Source organism: Apis mellifera, linkage group LG15 (genome assembly GCF_003254395.2).
Source record: "Apis mellifera strain DH4 linkage group LG15, Amel_HAv3.1, whole genome shotgun sequence".
NCBI lineage: Eukaryota > Metazoa > Arthropoda > Insecta > Hymenoptera > Apidae > Apis > Apis mellifera.
The window spans coordinates 5,788,504-5,805,722 of NC_037652.1; the positions used below are offsets into that span (position 1 = coordinate 5,788,504).

General features: G+C 21.8%; 3 protein-coding genes across 5 annotated transcripts; 2 read left to right on the forward strand and 1 right to left on the reverse strand.

Moving 5' to 3' along the window:
* Positions 1-10: 10 nt before the first annotated feature.
* Positions 11-2,289, forward strand: LOC411725 (tektin-3). The gene is made up of 9 exons (XM_395193.5): positions 11-178; positions 263-417; positions 520-771; positions 848-1,080; positions 1,185-1,294; positions 1,352-1,500; positions 1,552-1,774; positions 1,835-1,989; positions 2,061-2,289. The coding sequence occupies exons 1-9, from the start codon at positions 131-133 to the stop codon at positions 2,269-2,271; spliced, it is 1,536 nt and encodes a 511-aa protein (XP_395193.1). The 5' UTR covers positions 11-130; the 3' UTR covers positions 2,272-2,289.
* Positions 2,290-2,451: 162 nt separating this feature from the next.
* LOC411724 (glycerol-3-phosphate acyltransferase 1, mitochondrial) lies at positions 2,452-13,433 on the reverse strand. Of its 3 annotated transcripts, none has more exons than XM_006563374.3 (14): positions 13,118-13,135; positions 10,147-10,517; positions 7,317-7,435; positions 7,043-7,221; positions 5,652-5,807; positions 5,182-5,576; positions 4,665-5,088; positions 4,402-4,570; positions 4,142-4,326; positions 3,875-4,061; positions 3,590-3,813; positions 3,399-3,509; positions 3,137-3,329; positions 2,452-3,042 (listed from the first exon to the last, which is right to left on the reverse strand). In XM_006563374.3, exons 2-14 carry the CDS (start codon positions 10,242-10,244, stop codon positions 2,855-2,857), a joined length of 2,628 nt encoding a protein of 875 aa, XP_006563437.1. In that variant the 5' UTR covers positions 10,245-10,517; positions 13,118-13,135; the 3' UTR covers positions 2,452-2,854. The 3 variants fall into 3 exon arrangements, with proteins under 3 accessions (XP_006563437.1, XP_395192.4, XP_006563439.1); XM_395192.7 differs by lacking the exon at positions 13,118-13,135 and adding an exon at positions 11,230-11,863; XM_006563376.3 differs by lacking the exon at positions 10,147-10,517 and having other exon boundaries at positions 13,118-13,433.
* Positions 13,434-13,708: 275 nt separating this feature from the next.
* LOC725755 (nucleolar complex protein 3 homolog) lies at positions 13,709-17,217 on the forward strand. Its single transcript, XM_006563379.3, has 10 exons — positions 13,709-13,785; positions 13,924-14,189; positions 14,286-14,538; positions 14,634-14,925; positions 15,086-15,420; positions 15,504-15,874; positions 15,947-16,111; positions 16,203-16,560; positions 16,642-16,739; positions 16,832-17,217. The coding sequence occupies exons 1-10, from the start codon at positions 13,780-13,782 to the stop codon at positions 17,037-17,039; spliced, it is 2,352 nt and encodes a 783-aa protein (XP_006563442.2). The 5' UTR covers positions 13,709-13,779; the 3' UTR covers positions 17,040-17,217.
* The last annotated feature ends 2 nt before the right edge of the window (positions 17,218-17,219 follow it).

Here is a 17,219-nt window from a genome sequence, read left to right on the forward strand (position 1 = left end):
ACCTTCATTTTAAATTAAATCAATTTATTCTATGAAATTGTTTATTAAACTGAATGAAATGTAAAAAAATTATTTCGTAGAAATAAAATTTTCGTAAATATTATAATCTTTTAACTCAAATTAAGATACCATGGATAATAACAAAATTGGAACAAAAGGAGAAACTGTTATGTATTCGGTTTGTTATAAATTTAAATAATGAATTCAAATAATGATGATAATAATATTACTTTCTTAATATTATCAATTCTTTAATAATTAGCAACTACAACCATGGAGTACTGTAGGAGTACTACCATGCATGGAACAAATTGCTGGTCCACCAATTCCAATTAGAGTTGGAGAATTCTATAAAACTCCAAAACCGCATCCATGGCGTCCTACTTTAGGATATGAAATGATAGAAGCATCTCCTTTGTAAGAATTTTTTAAATAAAAGAGTTTTTTTTCTTTAAGTAAAAAATCCTTTTAATTATTTATATTACAAATTATTATTATTTTTTTTAATCATTATTTTAGACCTGCACAACCTATAACAAATTTACTCGCTAATACTTGTTATATGCCAAAAGGGATGGCTACGGAACCGTTACGATTTCCAAATTTAGTAACAGGTTTTGATAGAAATCCTGCTCATGCAGCACGAACTGCACTTTTTACAAGATATGGCCCATACGAATGGGTACAAAATCAGTTAAGGCTTTATAATGAATCAGATAGCAATAGAAATTTTTCCGAAAATTTACGACAGGATACCGTTCGGATAATGCGGTAAAATGCGGTATTATTATCTTTGATATATTGTCGATATTAACAATATATTATAGAAAAATTAATACAATTTTAGAGAAACGGACGAAAAAGTACAAAAAGGCCAAATTGAAACCGGTCGTAAATTAGGAGAAAGAATTACAGATACTACATTCTGGAGAAATGAAATGGCTTCAGAATTGGAAAGATTAATAATAGAAAATGCAAAAATGCAAGAATGTCGTCGAAATTTACAAATAACAATACAAAGTTTAGAAGGTCAATTGCATATTGCGCAGGAATGTTTATACTATCGTGAAGCTAGAACAGGTTTGATACATTTATTTAATATATATATATATACATTTATTTAATATATAAATTAGAAACTTACATGTATATCCTATTTTATATATAACAAAAAATATATATAGGTTCTGATTTGGTACATGATCAAGCTGAACATGCTCTTTTAAAAGAAGTGGAAGTAGTTAGAAATTGCGAAAATAAATTAGAACATTTTACAGATAAATGTAACAATCAAGTAAGATACCGAATTATAATTTTATATTAATTATTATAATCACTGTTATATATTCAGCTTACTAATGGTAGAGCAGTACAAAATCAATTAGAAATTGATATAAAAAATAAAGAAACTGCACTTGGAATTGATATTACATGTCATCAAATGAATAATTTCAGTCGTGGATTAAAATATTATGGTGGTATTGAAAAATATGATCCCAGGTAAGTTAAAATATATGTTTATTATCATAACTTACATTAATAAATCTTAAGTGTTACAGAAGCTGAATCGTGGATTGAAGCTTCCAATAATCTAGTAAAAAAATCACAAACAGAACGAGAAAAATCCAATCAATTACGAAGCGATATAGAAATCGCAATAAATGCAGTTGGACATGAAATGTGGGAAGCATGGGGAAATACAAATAATGCATTAGCTAGAAGAGCTGCAGAAATGCTTGAAGCAAAAGAAAAATTACAAATACATTTACATAAAGTAATTCAAATTCAAATCTTTATCCATTAATTTATTTTTTAATTAATGTATTAACTATAGATTCAACAAGAAATATTTGAGGTTGAAAAAAATTTGCAATTAATACAAAAAGCTATCACAGATAAAAGTTCTGCTCTTAAAGTAGCACATACTCGTTTAGAAAGCAGAACACATCGACCAGCTGCAGAATTGTGTAAAGATTATGCTCAACTTAGGTATATTTGAGGAATTTATGATAATTTGTAAATATTAAAACTTTTAAATATAAAATTTTTATTTAATACAGAATGATCGAGGAAGTAGAAACGATAAATTCGACGATACATGATATGAATTTAAAATTACAAAGATTTGAAGCACAACATCAACAACTTTTACGCACTAGATCTAATTTAGAAACTGATTTAAAATCTAAGGTTGATGCATTATTTATTGACAGAGAAAAATGTATGGGAATGCGAAGAAGTTACCCGATTGCGTCAGTTATAAAGTTTTGAAATATATATAAGTATATACGTAACACATTTCTAATTTTAATTCTCTTTAATATTAAAAAATACAGCATTCATATATTTGTTTTGTTTATTATTTTTTTTTGTAATAAAGAAGAACTATTTTATACAAAACAATTATTTATTTAATCATCTTATTGCTTTGTGAAAATGTAATAAAAATAGTTTTACATTTTTAAGTATATATTATATTATAATATCTCTTTTTCTTTTAATATTAACAAAAGAATTCATTGCTAATCCAATAATATGTAAGACTAGCTTTATTAATAAAATAATTAATTAATTTTTAATAATTTTTGATGATTTAGTAATATCACATTAATTACTTGGTATGGAATTTTTACATATAGCTAATAACTAAAATATTTATAAGACTTAATGCTATGTACAATGCTATGTACTTAGAACTATTCACAAAGTATCTACACGCAGAACAATAAATTTTTAAATTTAAATGTACTAAGAATTACCTGATACTTGTATATCATTATGTACAAGCTTTTTAAACAACTTGTCTTTTTATATAAAAAATAATACATTATAGAAATTTATTTAAAAAATTTGTTTACTTTTCTTTTTTGATCCATTTGAAAATTGCTATATTATCATAAATTTTCATTACCGCTGAATCTGTATTATATTCGTCTTTTAAGTAAAAAATTTTAATATTCTCTTCTGGATGACATTCCAAAACATTCCATTTTTCAAATAATTTCAAAGCATTCTTTATTGGATCCACACATAAACTTTCACCTATTTTAAAATATAATTGATAATACAATTAATTTATAATCTAATATATTTTAAATATAATTATTTATAAATATAATTATTTATCATTATTTACCATATTTTATTATGCCACGACTAAAATTCGTTTTTAATTCACGAATAATTTCATGAATTAAGTCTCTTTCAGATAATGATCGCCCTACTAATTTCCTAAGAATAAAAGCACTAAAAGTGTAAGTATCAATTAAAGGTTGCAATGATACATGAAGAAATTCCATACGATTTGTATGATCTGGTATTAAATTCAACTATAAAAAACAATTAAAACATTATTATCTCATTATTAAAAAATATATTTAAATTAAAAAATTACTTACTTTATATTGAATATTTTTAGTCTTATTTTTATTACAATATTCTTCATCCGAACTATTATCAAAAGTTTTTGCATATCTTTTACTCCAAAGTTCTTCTTGTAAATAAGATTCCTATCAAATAATTTATATAAGTAAATTTTAAATAATGAAATAATAATAAATAATAATATATCATATCAAATATATAATACCTCTTGTAAAGTAATGAGATCCGTATGTGAGAGATTCATTATAGTTTCTATAATAATGCGTTCCAATTCTTGACATGGTTTGCAAAAAATAAATTCGTATTTAAGAATATTACAAAGTTTAAGTGATTTTTCAATCAGAACATCTTGAGACACTGTAATATTATTTTGAGTAATATGTACAGGATCATTTATTTGTGATTGCAATTCAGCATATAAAGCTGTCACTGAAAATATAATAATCAGATTATTAGATTGAATGAAATATAAAACAATATATTTTCTTACCTACTATACTATCCATAACAAAACATGTTAACACTGTATTGCTATAATAAGATAACTCGATTACATTTGGAAGAATCGATACAGGACGGATTACAGTAATAAAATTTGATTTAATTAATTGACCATCAACTGCTTCTGTAATTTCTTGATTTTGTAATTCTACTAAATTGGGACCTAAGATGTTCAACTAAAAGAATAAATTTTATATATTTTTTTAAATAATATATTTTTTTAACATAATATTTATAATTTAATTATTTTACTAACCGCATGTTCTATGATATTAATAGTTTCTCCATAAAACATAATATTTTTATTACGTTTTTCTAGCTCCTGAATAATTAAATCAAATGCTTCAATTAATTCATCTAAGGTACAACCATTTCGAAATTTATTTAAAAGTAAAAATGCAACAACATTAGTTGACATTATTGGCATTGAGCTAGTGCAATCTAATATAAAAAAATATTATACATTAATATAAAACAAATAAATTAATATTCTTAAAATTATTAATATATTTTTACCATATACAATGTGTTTCGCAATACTGTCAACTAATTGACGATATTCTTCTGCAACTACGTCTGTACCATACAATGATGAACTAGATACTGTAGATTTTAAACATTTTTCAATAGGAAGTGTTTTTTTTTCAGTCAATTGTGGTTGATTTTGAAGAGATGTTAACATTTCCTTTTCATAAATAATAATAAAAATATATAATTAAGAAAATGTAGAATATGCAATATTATGTATAAATTAAATATAAAAAATTTAAACATCATACTCTAAGTGAAAATGGCTGACAGAAATCTACTTGATTAATCCCATAATTTCCTATTAAAGTTGACCACATTGCTTTAATTGTAGATATAAATGTTTCTACATTTTTTGGTTGACCTAATTGTTCCCTGATAAAATTTCCATCAACAATACGTTCATAATTAATTGAAACAGGTACAATGAGTGCATCTTCAATAGTTCCATGCATATATGCATCAAGAACGACACTCAAAATGCCGCCTTTTGGCATGCATGGTTTACCAGTTCTAGTTCGTCCACCTTCTATAAAAAATTCTAAATTATGACCCGCCTTTAAACTTTCTATTATGTACGTGTGAAGAATAGCACGATAAAGAATATCTTTACGGCCTAAAATAGAATCAATTCGACGTTTTATATAAAATGCACCTAAACCTCGTAAGAGCCACCTATTTGAGATAAAAAATATAATTAAAAAAATTATAATTAATGTAAGATATTAATATCTAATAAAATTTGATAATTTATTTTATATGACATACCCAAACAATTGAATTTGTAAATTTTCACCAGCTGCAATCAATGGATTTTTAATATTATTTGTTACTAGAATGAAGCTCAATATAACATAATCCAAGTGACTACGATGTAAGGGAAGTAATATCAAAGGGAGACCAGTCTCACTTGCTTTTTTTAACATTTCTATTTGAGATGGCAATACCACGGTAGATTGTATAAAATATGGAAACACTTTATAAACAATCCATGTAGTTATTTTAAGTAAAAAATTGCTTGTTTTGTTTTGCATTTGAAGTAATATAGCTTTAGCTTTAGCTTTTCCTTTTGTCAAGGCAATTTTTTCACTACAACCCTCATTATTAACTGTTTCCCAAGCAGTCAATTTGATTGCTTCCTTTAATTTTTCATCTTTTAAAACCTGTAAAAAAAATTATATATGAAATCTTTAATTAATTCAATTTTTATTTTAGATATTTTTAAATTTGCAACTTACTGTTTCAGTCACTCTTGGATAATTAAATGTTTTAAGATTGTATACATGTGAAAAACAATCAAATACTTTGGAGAATAGTGATAAGCCTGGATTAACTATTAATATATTTAAACCAAAAGGAGTATGTTGTTTGCTAATATTATTTACCAATGAATTCTAGAAGAAATAAAATTAAGTGAAAAACAAGTAATAACAAAAATAATAACAAAAAAAGCTTATATATATATATAAAGATAGATAAGAAATTAGCAGAAATCTATATAAATTAATATTTTTTCATTGAATTATTGCTAATTTAATCTTTTGAAATATTAAGAAACATTAAATATTATAATTATTTATTACATGATTTTTTTAAAATAATAAATATATTACAATAATATATAATCATCTTGAGATTATGTTTTTCCAATATTTTATATTTTTAATTAATTATTTATATAATTATATATTTGTGAGTTCATTATTAATAAAAATAAATTTTATATTCAATTTTCTACGATCACTTACTAATAGATCGTCAATAACAAAATAATTTATTTATATTTAATTATTGTAAAAGAAATGAACTTTTATTATTGAAAGTACGTGATCTTTATCAATCGTTATAATTATTCGATAACAGTACATCAACATATTTTCTTTTATATTCCTCTTTCTATTATACTATTATATCGAAGGATATACAATATTTTGTATTTGGCAAAAAAATTAAATATATTTAAATAAATTACGCATTTAAATTTTTACATATGTAAAATATTATTAAATATATAGATATTAATTATATTTTACTTATCAAATATATAGTCTAATAAAGTAAATGTATATAGATATATATAATTATATATATGATAAAAGATATCATTAGGTAAGAAAAAATTTATAATTGCATGTCAATCCATTTGTCTTGTATAAAAGCTTTACATAATTTTATTTATTATACATAAATGATACTAACTATAATATATCAAACTACCATTACTAATAAAAAAAATTTATTTTAAATAATTTTAAACTACGTGATATCAATGATATCGATAATATTTTACATAAAAAAGAAACATATATCAAACGACAATGTTCGCAATTTGCACGTAGCTTAGTTACCAGGCCACAAGCTAAATATATTTTAATGTTGCAAGAGCGTAAGCATACGTCAATACGAACGATGCTATCTATCTAAGATATAGATTTTTTAATGTCAATCATTATTTTTTAAATAATATTTTTTCTCTGATGTACATTTTAAAAATTAATCATTAAGATCATTTTATGTTCCTACTGGAAATTTTATATAATACAAAATAGTATATAATTGATTTAAGCAATATATCGAATATCTTTTTTTAGAAAATAATATGATTTTATTCTTTTCATATCAAACTTACTCTAGATGATGGAGTACAATTATTACAGCAATAATTTAAAAACGGAGATTTTTCTTTAACAACAGGAACTAATGGTTCTGTTTCTTTAATTTTAAATAAAGAATTCTCTCGAACTTTTTTTGCTTGTTCTCTGTCTTGTATTTTTTTTTTATAAAATTGTTGACCTGTTCGTCGAAGTTCTAAAAAATAAATATTTGATTAAAATACTTTTTTTATTTATTCTATTATTACTATTTCTATTATTACTTATCTACTTCCTAAATGAAAATCTTACCCCTTATTGAAAATCGAGTTGTATTCGATTCTGTATTTCGAATTACCTCTGTTCTACTTTCCCATTTTGCATATACTTCTTGTAAACGTGTTGAGAGTATATCGACCATACTGGAAGCTCTGTTATTGTAATTGTAATTTAAAAATAATTTTTAGAAACTATAAAAATTTTTTTCCTCATAATATAAAATGTAAAATTTTAAAAAAGAAATTGATCAAATATTGATCGATATTAATCTTTTTTTTTTTAATGAAAAAATTATTTTATGCAACATTATATCATGTATATTACTGAATGAAATCAAAATAGAAATATTCTTATTTTTATAATTGATAAGTCTGATATCTCATGCATTTCAACAAAAATGAGTTAAATGTAATTCGAATATAATTCAAATATAATTTCACGGATTTTGCTTTTGAATGCAATCGTATATTTATGTTCCATCTCCAACGTTTTTAACGGGTCGATACAGTTGAGTGCAATCACAACGAGCAGATGAAGCCTTTTTTTTGCGAATACTTTTATATGTGATAAATTAATTTGTGATAAATAAATAAAAATATACTTTATCATAATAAAAATTTCTGAACGTATCAAAAAACAGAAAATTATAAACACGTGTCGAAAATCGATTAGTTAATTAATAGTATCGAATTATTATTGACGCAAATCAAAAGTCTTTAATATTATGTAAAAAATTTTGTTGAAACATGCAATAACGATTATTTTAAAATTTCAGAATACATTATAATTCTCTTTTAAATAATTATGCAGTATAATAATTTTAAATAATTTTGCACATTAAATCTTTAAATTTTGATTTTACAATATATTTTTTTATTGTTATAATTAATGATTATATTGTTATATTAATGATTATATAATATATTGAAATATTATTGAATTATACCTATATTGAAATTATTTTTCATGTTTACTTCCAAAAAGTTTCAAAGATGTATAAATTATAATAAATGCAGTGCAACACGAAATTTATCATGCATAACATTGGATGTTAAGACAATTTCATAAAATAATTAAATATATATTATTTAAGAAAAGGAATATGTAGCCATTTGATCTGAAATTGTATATGTAAGAACGTATTGAATATCAGTTATATAAATGAATATTGAAATATTACATTTCATATTAGTCATAAATTATAAATTTGTTACAGTACATGTTTATTTTTATACTGTTGTATATCGGTTTTTATGTATATATATATATATATATATATATATATATATATATATATATATATATATATATGTATACAAAAATATATATTAAAAAAGAAATGAATTCAATGATTACATATATTAAATAACATTGATTCAATGAACATGTTTTATCGCGTTTATAATATTTTTAGTGAATTAAATCATACATATATAGAAATATATAGAAAACATTTATCAAAGTTTAAATCGATAAGAAAATGTATCATAAAGCAAGAAATCCAAGTAAATCGTAATTTTCAATGTCATAAAAACTTGATTTTCTTTGGTATCAATAAATAATTAATTAATTTGATATTAGTTAGTATAAGAAAATGCATCATAAGACAAAAAAATCCGAACAAATTCATAATGCCATAAAAACTTGTTTTTCTCTAATAATATCAATAAATAATTAATATTAATTCGATTATATATTTCTCTTTTTTTCTATATTCCCACTTTTCTTATGAAACTGATTGATAATTTCACCGATGTACAAATCAAAAATTTAAGTAAAAACAATGTATATTTTGCAATTCTGATTCCGAATTACATAAATACCAAAGTTTATAACAAATATTAAAAAAAAGATTAAAGATAAATATATCATATATAAAAAAAATTAGTTTAACTGATATGTGTCCTTCTTTAGTCTTTAGTCATACGATATATCATTATGAAAACTTTGATTAATAAAGTTATCAAGGTTGAAACCTTGTATAACATTTTATTGCCACGAAAGCATTTTTGATTAAAATTTATCTTATATTCTAATATATATATATATATATTGTATATAATATTACATTACGCAAATTTGTAATGCTTATACTTCGTTCTACGAACATGATTAATCATATTATGATATCAAACTTATTCTATATTTTTAAAAAAATTATTTTCAATATTTATTTTAATTAATAAATTATAATTAATAGTTAGTATAATATATATATTATTTAATATTTGGTATATTCTTACTCACAATTTAATATACAGATTTAAATTTGAAAAACGACTTTAATATTTATAAATATTTTGGTCACAAATAAAAATAATATAATAAATTAAATGCAAAATTAATTGAATATATAATTAATTAAAAATAATGATTAAAAAAATAATAAACGTTGTTAATGTAAATGAATGCTTATCATTCAAATAGAAATTTTTTTTTACAAAAAAAGATTTTTCATTAAATTGTTCTAACAATTTTTCATATATATCGTAGTTAACTATATTATAGTATTATTATATTGAAAATATAATTATTTTAAAATAATTTTAAAAATTACAAAATGTTATAAAATAGTTATAAAATAATTATATAAATAGTTATAAAAATAAAATAATCTAAAAATATAGAATATAGATAAAGTAAAAAAATATGATGAAAATCTTTTAATTGAACTATTATCATATATATACAAAAATTCTTTTATATTATTAATCTTATTGTAGTTGAATTATTACAATTATTAATCGATGTTTCAATTATTTTTTGATTATTTGATTATTAAATTTGTATCTTGTATAGATGGTGAAAAAACAATCCGCAAAATAAAACAGTTTCATGTCAGAACTTGGGATATATACATTACCTGAAGTTGAAAAAATAGTAGAGGACTCCGAAGAAAAAGAAAATTTCAACAAGACCACCCATTTCCGTGTTGAGGATAGTCGCGACGCTCTTTTTCATCGAAAGAAGAAAACAAAACTAGAGCTCTCGTTTCATCCGCAAGACGTAGGAGATCAACTGCTCGTTTTCATGGTTTTAATCATCACTTATCTCCTTCGTTTGATCACGAATATTGACGATCGTGTAAACTTTGATCCAACGCGTCAATTACCGTGAGAAAACAACCAATGATCACTTCGTCGAGATCCATAGATCTGATCGATGATTATTATTCTGGCGTTGTTGTACTCATACACTTTATCACAATCCGTTGATTAAAACTTTTTATCAAACCTTCGAAAATAAAAGCAATGTACAAAAGACTATACTTTGATCACGACAAACGCCGACTTTCTATTGCAATACGTTAAGTAACCACGGACAATATTCATCGAAGGCAGTTCACTGACTCGGTTAACTAATACAATATACCTCGATATATTGATGTAACATAACAGAATGTGTTTTTTAGATGAAATTCAAACATTAAATGCGTGCATAAGTTTTTAGATTATTCGACAGCATTTATCTTTTTGTAAATAACTTCAAATGTCATAATCAAAAAGTAACACTGCAATTTTTTTACATGATTTTGTTTTTCTTTCCTCTTATATTTACAAATACAAAAATATGTTTTATTATATTGATCTTAATCATTATAATTATAATAATACTGATTTAAATCTAATCCAACTTTTCCATTTTTATCTAATTGAATAAATGATTCAAAAATTGGAATATAAGAAAAGAAATAATAAATATTATTGAGATGTCAATATTCAGTACGATATTGGTTATCGACGATTATTCCATTAACTCAAGTTTAAGAAATAGTGGTAATAATGGCGTTAAAATAGATAGAAATCTAGATGCAATAATTCGTGAGATGTAATTTATCTCAATATTTTCATTCTGTCAATATAATTATTTTTATTTTTTTTTTGTAACTAATTCAACTTAAAACAACATTGAAAAATAAATACAATTAGTTTTTAAAAAGAAATACCTTAATAATTCCAATGATGAGTTTCAGTAACTTTAATGATGAAAATTCGAATTTTATGAAGAAAAATATAATCCTATTCTTTATATAACAAGGATTGCTTCAAATTATATGAAATTTTAGATTTAAGTTTTCACAAAAAAAGAAATTTCTTGTTAAAAATAAAAAATAAAGGACTACTTTCAATTTTATTCGAACATCGATGTGGCCGCCACAAAAGTCGAATTACAACTACATCTCAGTCACCAAGAACCACGTGGTATATGTCGTAAACATCCACACGAATGCAAATAATCAGTTTGGCAGTGTCACTTTTCTTTTTGCTATTAAACATGATTATTTATTAATATTAATTTAGAAATGATAAGATTAATATTTGGAAATAGTTATGTAACACGTATCATAGTTTTTCACGAAGCTGTAGACATAATGCATGATTGATGCATGGCCAGAATAAGTGTGGCGTTACTCTGAATAAGCCAATAGAATTTCGGGGAATTTTATTGCTCAAAAAATAATTAAAATATTGTTTATACTTATAGTTTATACTTAAAGTTACACTTAAGTTTCTTCATACTAAATAAAAGAAATATGTTCTATAAATTTACTTAAGATGTTTTCACACACACTTATCTATTGCAATAACAATAATTTGAATTTATAAAGCTTAACAAATACATATTTAAATTAATATTAAAATATTTAATTAAAAAAAAATAATAACACATAAATAATAAATCTATACACCGCACTTTATACTAAATAACATCTTAAGTTACAAAATCGGTATGACCTGATGTTCAGTTTAGTTCCATGCAACTCGTAAATTAATCCTATTGAAAGCTATTAACGTTTTATGTCGGACTTCATTGTACATCAATTTGGAATAGTACATTAAGATTCTCTGTCTGTGTATTCAAGAAGTTTCATTGGTAGTTCAAATATTTACGAAAGAATGATTTCATGCGAGATTATATACTTTCTTTTTTTATATGCATTATTTTCTTAGATTGAAAATAGCAAACATGAAACATAAAAACAAATATTTACGAAAGAATGATTTCATGCGAGATTATATACTTTCTTTTTTTATATGCATTATTTTCTTAGATTAAAAATAGCAAACATGAAACATTGATCATTTTTTTGATTTGATTTAACATGATTTTTTCAATTATTATTAATCTAATGATTATTATTAATCTTTTATCATAGGTATTATAAATATTTATTATTTTTGCAATTTCTCGTTTGTCATTTTTTTATCATTGTCATTATTATTTATATATTATAATAAATTATGTATTTTCACTATTATATATAAAAAAAATAACATTTTTTATAAATATCTAATAAAATAGACTCAATATTTCATAAGTATTTATAACGTCAAACAAATATTTTGAAAGATATGAAATATTTGAAAAAATATTTAAGATGAATGTTATAGGATATCAATATATAATAGAAAAATTATATTTCTTTATTTTTATAACTTTGAAAAAATAAAAACAATATCAATTAAAATTCATATTTTTTATTATATTCTTAAACTGGATTTTATTCTTATAACTGGAATATTTTTCAAATTAAAAAAATCAAAAAACATTAAAATTTTTCGAAATATTTAAAATGGAATAAAAAATGGAACATTTTGTATTGATGGAATAATGAAACATTAAAAACATTAAAGATTTGATAAAAAAATTGTTAATATTTTGTTCTTGTATTATAAAAATATTGTATTAAGTTAATAAGAAATTCAGATTTCATTCAATAATGTAGTTTAACTATTTTATATTATAATTTTAAAATATACTTATGAAACATAACCTTAATTTGTAAAATATTTTAAATTTATATATAAATTTATTTATAAGTGATAACTTACTCAATATAGATAGATTTGAAGAAAATCCTTATAATTACACAACACAAAACATTAAATTAATTAAAATATTGAAGTGAATTTTATATATCCAATATCATAACGAATTATGGTATTTTTATATATTTTTTAATATATTCTTTAAATTGTATTTGATGAAATCATTATATTTAAAAATATATTAAATACATTTAAAAATTTAGTATTGCAAAAAAACAACTTAATTTAAAATTCTCGATAAAATATCTGGATTTAAAACGCACTATATTTCTACTATGCTTATAATCACATGTGCATTTGAAATTAAATATCATATCATAATAAAGTATTAAAATATAAATTATTCAACAAATTATAAATTAAATAAATTACATAAATTATTTAAAAATAGATAAAATTATCCATTTATTTAAATTTATTTTATTTATTTATTTATTGTTATAAATTATTTTTATTTTAATATATATATGTATATTTTTATATGTATATTATTTTATAATGTGACATGTATTGTATGTATGTAAAAGCACGTGTCGACATTATATATCTTATAGGAATAATTTCTATTTATGAAAAATAAAAAAAAGTTTAATTATTTGAATCAATAGATTAACTTAAATAAAAATATTAGATTAATTTAAATAAAATAGTTAAAACAACAAAAAATGGCAGTAAGTAATAATAATTTATTTTATTCGAAAATAATAACAATGTTAACCTAACATATACATATGTCATAATATAATCTCTTTTAAAATATAAAAATATTATTTATATCTTTTATTAATTTAAATTTTTTAATTAAATAGAAAAAACTTAAAATTAGTATAATTAAAAGAAGTAATCAAAAAAGAACAAAACTTGCACATCAAGGGAAACTTAAGATAAGAAGACATAAATTAGTTAAAAAACCAATCCAGAAACAAATATTTTCACATACAGAATCTATAGAAGAAGAAGAAAGTGATCATGATGAAGATCTTATAGACATGGTTGAGAAAGAAGATTTAGATTTCTTACAAGAAGCTATTTCTAATAATTCATATAATTTATTAAAACAATTACATCTAAATGAGTATGAATATTATCATAATTAATATTTTATTTTTTTAAAATATATATTATTATTAATATTTACTAATACATAAAATATATTTTATATTATACATAGAGTAATTAATAATAAAAAAAATAATAAAAACAAAAACAAAAAGAAACAAACAATTGAGGAAAGATATGAAAATAATATATCAAAAGTAATTGATCAAGAAGGTTCAAAAAAAGTTCGTATGTTACTTCCTATAAAAACAAAAAATGGAATTATAGAAAAAAGATTAATTCAAGAAAGTGATATAGAAGATAATGAAAACACTTCTGAAAAGGAACATGATGAAGATAATGTAGAAATAGAATCAAATTTACATGTAAGACTTCATTAAACTTTATCAAGCTATATTAGCTATTAGAATATATTAGAATATATATAAAAATATATTTTTTTTATTAACTAATGTTTTAGAATAAAAATAAAGATGAAAATAAAACATCTATATCTATAATAGAACTATTAGCATATCGTAAAGAAATATTGACATCTAAACGTTTAAAAATTGGATTATTATCTAGCAATCTTTTAGAAACACCAGAAACAAAATGTGAAAATTTTAAAGCATTATTAGAATTAATGGAAGAAACTAATCCAGAGGTATATATTACTGTAAGAAAATTGGCAACTGTTTCTTTAATGGAAGTTTTTAAAGATCTATTGCCATCTTATCAAATTCTTCAAATTCCACAAGAAGGTGTAAAATGTATGTATATAATAATATATAAAAGATATAAAAAGTTATTATATATTATATAGTTATTATAATATAGTTAATATAGTAATATTAATATAGTACTAATATAGTTAATATAGTAATATAGTTATTATAATTATTACAAATTATAAGCTTCCTTTCTTTTTAGTAAAAAAAGAAACACTTGCATTACAAAATTATGAAACTATATTATTGAGATATTATAAATATTATCTACAGAAGTTAGAAAAAATGATTAATATATTAAAAAAGAAGAAAGGAGATACACGAAAAATAAAAGACCAACAAATTGAATTAGGAAAAGTTGCAGTAACATGCATGTGTGATCTTCTAATAATGCATCCTTACTTTAATTACTCTATTAATATAGCAAATTTTCTTATACCATTGTTAGATAATAAATATGAATTTATAAGACAAAAAGTCCTAAAATGCCTATCTCAGATTTTCAAAGAAGACAAACGTGTTGAATTATCTCTTATAGTAAGAAACATAATATATTTAATTATATTTTATAATAATTATATTCATTTTGTATAAATTATTAAATCTATTTTATTCTACAGATTGTACGTAAATTAAATCAATACATAAAATTAAAAGCTCATTCCGTACATTCTGAGGTTCTATCAGTACTTTTATTTCTTCGTATAAAAGATATAAATTTAGATAAAGAAAAAGAAGAAAACACTAAACAAAAAAAACTTGTATCTTATAAACAAAGAATTCTTGCTTTAAGTAAAAAAGAACGGAAGAAGAATAAAAAACTTGAACAAATAGAAAGAGAATTATTAGAAACTAAAGCAGAAGAAAATAAGCAAACTAAACAAAAATTACTTGCTGAAATAACAAACATAGTATTTACCATTTATTTTAGAATCTTAAAGCAAGCTCCAAATAGTAAAATTTTATCCATTTGTTTGGAAGGATTAGCAAAGTATAATAATTTTTCATTAAATTAAATTATATATTAAATTATAAGATATTTAATAATAGCAAATAATTACAGATTTGCACATTGCATAAACTTAGATTTTTATCAGGACTTAGTAACTACCATAGATAAACTAATGGAAGAAAATAATTTAAGTTTGAAAGATCAATTATATTGCATTCAATGTATATTTACAATATTATCAGGACAAGGTTTACAATTAAATCTTGATCCTTATCGGTTTGTATTGAGCAAAAATAAATATTGTAAATGAAAAAATTAAGATTTAATTATTAAAATCTTAAATTAATTATACATAATTTTTAAATAGGTTTTATGCACATTTATATAAAAATTTATTAAACATTCATTGTGGTAAAACTTATTCAGAGACAGAAATTATTATAAAGATTTTAGTTCAAACTTTAATTCATAGAAGAAAAAGAATCACTCAAAGACGATTAATAGCTTTTATCAAAAGAATAGCTATTTTAACTTTACAATTACAACATAATGCAGTACTGGGCATTCTTGGTATTATAAAACAAAATATACAACTTGGAAAAGAATTAGATATTTTGTTAGATACTGATTGTACCATAGGAGATGGTTTTTATCAAGCAGAACTAGAAGAACCTGAGTATTGCAATGCACATTGTTCAGCATTATGGGAACTTGCAGCTTTACAAGTATATATTTATAAAAGTTATGTAATTTTGCTAAATTTAAATATAATTATTGACAAATGTATTTATATTTTTTATTATTAGCGACATTATCACAGTATTGTACAAAAGATGGCAAAAAATATAGCTTGGAATGTGCCATCAATAGGTGAAGGCAGTTTATCTTCAGAAATTGCTAAACTGTAAGTTCAAATTTTATTGAAGTTTTTTTTAATATTTAAAATATAATACATAATTATATGTAACAAGATTTAAATTTCTCTATTTCTTCCAGTTCTCCAGAAGAACTTCATATTGAATTTGATCCTACTGGTGTTGTATTTAAACCAGCAGTACCAGTTCCTAGAAAGACAAGTATCAAGAAAACAGTAACAACTTATCATTTCATGAATAGCGAATTCAAAGAATATATTAATACTATCAATAATACTGAATTATTTGCAAATGGATACATAGATTTTTATAAAGCTTGTAATAATTAAGATTACATATAATGCAAATTATAAGAATGAAACGAAATATAACACTGCGTAATTTGTAAATAATAACAATAATTTTTATAATTAATTTGTTAATTTAGATTATGCGAAATTTATAAAGCTAAATTATTTTCTGCTAAGTAGATAGATTTTTAAATAAAGAGATTAAAAAATTAATTATTA